The 6,323-nt window shown below is 48.3% G+C and overlaps 1 protein-coding gene across 1 annotated transcript; it reads left to right on the forward strand.

Moving 5' to 3' along the window:
* Window positions 1–5,103: 5,103 nt before the first annotated feature.
* On the forward strand, window positions 5,104–5,657 carry EMH_0040650 (R1 protein, putative; the record flags this gene model as incomplete). Its single annotated transcript, XM_038022330.1, has 2 exons — window positions 5,104–5,178; window positions 5,406–5,657. 2 exons carry the CDS (start codon window positions 5,104–5,106, stop codon window positions 5,655–5,657), a joined length of 327 nt encoding a protein of 108 aa, XP_037878184.1.
* Between the last annotated feature and the right edge of the window lie 666 nt (window positions 5,658–6,323).

The raw sequence follows: 6,323 nt of genomic DNA on the forward strand, positions 1-6,323 counted from the left end.
CACTGGGCCCGAAGTGTAGTGACCAGCCGGCTCAGCTGTTGCCACGTGTGTACCCGGTGTCAGCCCTACTGGGTTCAGACGCTACATCTATGCACTAAACACAACATATATAGGCTTTAACAACCCAAATACTCAAATGAACGAATTTAAAACATAGTCCGAGTCCAGTAGCCTTGAAAAGGAAATCCCAGAATGATAAGCACTGATGCCTGATTCTGCCGTAAGTCAGACCGCCGCACCGTCAGCCATAGCCAGCCCCAAACTCCGGTGTGGCTACCGAGCATTCTTGAGTTGATTACGTTAGATATCTATCTAAAGTATTGCAATTTATCTCTATTCGTACATCTAGCAAGGTCTCGACAGGCTCCACTAGAGCTCCATTGTAGTGCGTGTGCACTACACGATGGCTCCCGAGGAGTCTACCTGGAAGTAGTCTCCAGATCCCGCAAGCAACAATAGGGGTACAACGCCGCAGCTTCCTGACAGGTACACCTGTCGGTGCTGGCAGAAGTCTAGCGGCACCCCTCCCTAACGGATTACCGTCTGCTGCTAGAAAGATAATTTACAACTCCATATTTAGCTGATTAAACGCTGATTAAACCCGTTCTTCTAGCGGAGCCGGAAGAACATGAATATTGTAGTGCACACGCCCTAAACGCACAGCCAGCACTGAGCTTGTCTGTACACCGTCTGTTGCCCATGGCAACCAATAAATAGAGGTGGATAGTAGGCTGAGAAGGCCCAATCGGCAGCCTCTCGGCTCCAGCTGCTGTTGCGGCGGCGGGCGCTGCTGGTCCTGCTGCAGCAGAAGCGAAAGCGGCAGTCACATCGCCGCATTCTCGTGGTCTATAGCGCAAAAAGCGGACTAATATACAAGTAAAATATAAGGGAGAAACGGAAGGAGGAGGAGAGCCGCAGCTCCTCCACAGGATCTGGAGAGGGGGGGCTGGGGGGGTGAGGGCTAGGCAGCGGAAGGCCAATGTGAGAAAACTTCATAAAACAGGCCAGCTAAGGTGAGTTTGAGGCCTTAGGGATCATATGGCCCTCGGAGCTTGACTCCACTCTTGTCAATGGGTGCGCCAAACAGTGTCCGCAGCTCAGCGTCATATGCCCCCAGCGACAGCACAAATGCCGACGAAACCCCATTTGTAAGACCTAGTAGGGATCTGAGTTCCCTCACACGATGGGATGTTGATAATCGATAACCATGAAAGTACTGCGGGCCAAGGATGCTGACGATGTGTGGGCTGAGCCATCACTCCCTCATATGCTATGCGGAGATACGTTAATAGAGAATATTACAATTTAGTGTACTATTTTCAATAATCAGCATGACATATCAATAGGCTGCTCCTCTTAAAGACTATTGCGAGGCGCATCCTTCGAAACCCCACTGCTGAGTATAGCCGGCGGGCATAAGCTGACTGAGACCTTCAAGCAACCTCAGATATGCTACAGATACTCAAGCATCCCATCTGATTCAGCAAACAAACAAAAGCTAACACAGCTTAAAGAAGGTTTCTTCTCGTGCTTTCATCTCGTAAAATTGTTCTGGTCTCATCCCCACTAGACCCGGCACTGCGGCCCCAGGGGCTGGGGGAGGAGAGGGCCTGGCATGTTGATGTGTTCGATGCGGTGTGTTGAGCGTCCACTGTGAGAAACTCCCCTTCAGAAGGGCCAGTCTAAGGGGGGTTTGGGGCCTTAGGGATCATGTGGCCCTCGGAACTTGATCCCACTCACGTCAGTAGATGCACTAGTTTCTGACAGCAGCTCTGTGTCTTGCGCCCCCAACGACAACACAAACGAAGATGAAAAAACACATTGTAAGGCGTAGCAGGGATCCAAGTTCCCTCACACGATCGGGTGATGAAATTCCATAAAACTCTAGGTACTGCGGGCCCTGTAAGCTGATGAGAAGTGGCGGAGAGCCCTCAGTCCCTCATGCAATGCTGAAATCTGATCAAGATAACTTAGAGTATTTCTCTTTAGTACAAATATTTGCAGTAAGCTTTACGTGTAACTAGGATGTATCCCTGAAGGACTACTGTGGGGCGCGTCGTTGGAATCCCACAGCTGTGTATAGCGAGCTGGCAACTTTTCAAATTGACAAAGGTTAAGGAAATTAGTTCTCTCTGTTTATTCGCTCTCTCTGATAGTTGTTCTCTCTCAACCCCAACAGAGCAGGCACTGCGGCTTTTGGAGCTGGGAGAGGAGTCGGCGTAGCCCTGGTGCAATAGCTTTTGCGCGAAGGCTGATGCCAGCCTCTCCTATAATCATATCAATTGTCCCTCCATAAAGAATGTTCAATGCATTCACCAATGTTATATTCGATGCACATCAATAAGCACTCACAGACACTTCCACTATTCATACATCCCTCACTCATTTCACAACGAGCACGGCATTGTTGCCATGATTGTAGGGAGTATACTACATCCTGCGGGTGGCCTGCCCGCCCGTAGGTCTTTGTTACTAGGTACAGCTGAGGACTCTTCCTTCAATTTTGCTCACTTTTGCCGTTCTTCGGGTGTTAATCGGATTGGCTCGCCCAATATTGCGGCCTTTACCAGCCCGTCACGACGGAATGCATGCATATATCGCCGTCGTTCCCTTCAGTGCCTCTGCACTGCATGGGGTCATCGTCGTTCCGCTTTCGTTGGGACACACTTTCTACACGTCTGAGTATAGAAGATGCAAATACCCTTGGGAGCGCCGACAGGTGCAAACTCTCATCACTTTCCCGCGGAAAACCCTCTCTGGCGTCATTAGGGAAACGCATTTGCGCCTTCCACTTGTTCACGCACGGCATGCCTAGGATTATGTCGTGGTGAACAGGTCCATCGTAGAAGTCCTTCGTCATATTATTTTTCCCCGTTGTGGAACTAAGAGAGCAGTTCAAACCCGTAATTTTCCCGTACCTTCAGAGATTGCGCCAATTAGTGGGCGGGTATGCGGCACCTCTTTTCTGAGGCTTCCGATATTATATGCACTTCAGTATCCCGTATCGAGTAGGGTTAGTAACTCCTGCCCTTTAATGCGTAGTTGTGCAAGCAATGGATTGACTCGAGATGGATTTGTGGATGCGGCCGTTATCTCATGTGGCCCCATCACTGCGCCGCACGCTGCGGGAAGGCCCGGGCGTTTCCCTGCTGTTGTTCTGTTTGTTCTCTTGGTGGCGCTGTTCGAGATTCGGTTTCAATTGTTTCCTAGCCTTCTTCATAAGCCGGCAATCTCAGTTTATGCGACATCGTTTATTGCAAAAGAAGAAAATGAACGGTTTGGCACATCCTTCTTCTTTTCTGGGTGTTAAATTCACTGTCTGCTGTCGGTACCTACTTCTTGCCCCCTGTTTGGCTAGTCTTGTGCTTACAGCCTCAATGTCCATAGGCTCCAGATAAGTTTCATTCCCAGATCCGCTTTCTTCCTTTTCGGCTAAGGCAGCGGATGTGGCACTTTTTTTTTGCCATTCTGCGAAGGTACTCCATCATGTCAGCGATTTCTACTCTTTCACCCCTCATTTCCCTGTCCTTGGCCCAGCAAGTTACTGATTGTTTCACTCCGGGGGACAAACCCGCTATAAACCAATTATAGAATAGCTCCATATTCCCTAGGGGGTTTCGATTGACCAAAGACTGGTATTTCTCAATGTAATACTCTGTCAACAGCTTCCCTAGCTCACGTTTTCTCATTTCCACCATGGCCTGATCCCCTGCAGACCTCAGGATAAGCCAAGGGCGCAGCGCATCCGGGAAGGCCCGCATGGACCGGATGCTGAATATAGAGCCTTTGCTTAAGTGTAGCCACAATCGCCGTGCATCCTCTCCTAATAGAGAGGAGACCAAAAGCAGTTGGAATTCTTCTGGGGCATTCTGCAGGGGCAGATTGTTCAGATTTTGTTTAGGAAGGGGAATTATGTACTACTTTATTTTCTTTTATTTTTTTTCCAGCAATGCCTTAGGCCACCCATTGGATGTTTTAATTTGCGCACGCGCCTGCTCCTGTGAACCATGCAGTGGTACCAAGTATAAGCCTTGCCGTCTGGCCTTAATCAAGGAGAGAAACACGCTGCAATGAAAGTAAAGGCTCGAAGTAAAACTTTCCCAAAGCAGCTGGCCTCCTTCGCCTGTCCCCAGGCGTCCTTGGCGTTGAGCTCAGGACCTGGGTGTTGCGGGAAGGTCACCTGCTTGGTGAAACTCTTACTTTAATTTTTTACCTATACTGCAGCTCCTTATCGTCCTTAACTAGGGGCAGAGAACAAACGCTGCAACGGGAAAGTTGTCGACTCAGAATTTACCGTGCACTGGCTTTCAGGAAAAATACTAAGAAGTGTAATGAAAGTAGCTGGATGTGAAAATGTGGAGTATTACGGAAATTGGTACGTGTTGGGCTTCTTCTATCGTTAATAAGGCACCGATTTGTGGGGCTGGACGAACGTGTCTGTGCAGCTTTTCAACGCAAAGTCCGCTGAAATGCTCATTTGTATTTATCATGAGAGTTCCGAAATGAATGAAGTAGGTTTTATATTCCTTTTATGAAATGCTCTTCAAGAAAATGGGTTTTTTCGTAGTTTGATCGTACAGCCCTAACGCTAGAGCCTGCTGAACACAGGGCTGTTTGTTCCAGCTCCCGTGTTCATGCGGGGCGCAGTTGACTTCCCTCGCAGCCGCAAGTGGATGGGTACCACTTTTGCCCGCCTCTATGCTTGTTTTGCTTTAATATCTTTTCCTTTTTGGTCACCCATTAGTGGATATTCGCAAGTGAGCACTTGAAATTGCAGTTACGCCAGTGGGTGTTAGCGGCTGCCGCGTCGGATTTGCAGTGGGGCCACCGACAGACTGGGCAGTTTGTAGAGTTCAAGATGCTTGCCGAGTCTCATGTTATCTTTAATATTGTTAGACACGTTTTGTGTTGTTTCCTGATGCGTTTAATGGCATTGGGAAGTTCTTCGCTGCCGTCGCCCCCGACGCGGCAGAGACAGCGTTGGCCCCACCACCTGTTGCTGAGAGCGAGCACATGGCGTATTACGTGGCTTCACATTTGTTTTATGTATATTAATATATTTTTCTAGTTACTTGCTTGTTTTCTGTGCGTATATGTAGCAGGATGGCGCCGAAGGAAAAGAAGACCAAGGAACAGATTGCTGCGGCTGCTGCCGCAGGCAGCAAGAAGAACAAGAAGGTGGGTTGCGTACATGTTCTGTTTTATGCCTTTTACCGCAAATGCTTTGTAGGTGCAGCGGCGGCCATAGTGAGGAGTGCATGGACTGTCCTTTCCTCTCTTTGTGCCCGTTCGGATGCTTCTGCGGTTCGGTTTCCCCAAGGGGCATCCTACGCAGAACTGTGGATCTACAGTGCTTCACTGATTGGTTTCCGGGTGTGTGTGTGTGTGTGTATGTACTGCTGCAGAAGTGGTCCAAGGGGAAGAGCAAGGATAAACTGAACTACGCTGTCATGTTCGACCAGGCAACTTTGGACAAGTTCATGGCGGAGGTGCCGAAGATGAAGTTGGTTACCCCGTACACAATTTGTGAAAGGCTGCGTATTAACGCATCGTTAGCTCGGAGAGGGATTCGTGAACTGCATCACCAGGGGTTGATCAGGCCGCTTGGTGAGCAGCACCACTCCCACTACGTGTTCACAAGGCCGGCTGCCGCATGAGCTTTTGCTCAGTTGTTGCTGTAAAGCTACATGTATATTTCTCCGACGGGGGGTTCTTCTGTTGGATGCAAACATAGCTCCTGGGGAGGCCTCGCCCAGCTGCAATCCCATGCGCTGGTCTGCCTCGATCAACTGTGAGGATGAGGGGCTTTTGAACTGTCAGGGGGGGATCACTGGATTGGGGCAAACTAGGGTGTAATCTTTAAGTTTTACTCTTCCCATTTTTTCTTGTTTGACTTTGTTTATATTTCTATCTTTTCTTTGATGATGTTTTCTTTTTTGTTGCTTGTTTTGATTGTCTATTGCTTCTTGTTTTCCTTGTTTTGCTTGTAAATCAAGAGCATCCATATGATGACCCAAATGATAGGCCTGAGACTGCCTTTGGTGGTCCTGACGATTACAGAGCCATTTTTTTCTGAAATGGAGCTCTCATGCTTTTTGTTTGTTTCCTTTTATGCGTGCTTCTTCACATTTGCAACTGTTTTAGTTCTTCATTCAGTTTTTAATTATATTTATTTATTTGTGTAGTAGCATGATGAGACGATGACGAGGATGAGCGTCGCAGTGGCAGTTTTTGCCGCTTGGGTCGCACCTGATTCCTAAGAAGGCATTTGTCTGACGATGCTACTACACAGCTACTAATATTAAATATTTATTAATTTAATT

This window comes from Eimeria mitis, genomic scaffold (assembly GCF_000499745.2).
Source record: "Eimeria mitis Houghton genomic scaffold, Emh_scaff1621, whole genome shotgun sequence".
NCBI classification, from domain to species: domain Eukaryota; phylum Apicomplexa; class Conoidasida; order Eucoccidiorida; family Eimeriidae; genus Eimeria; species Eimeria mitis.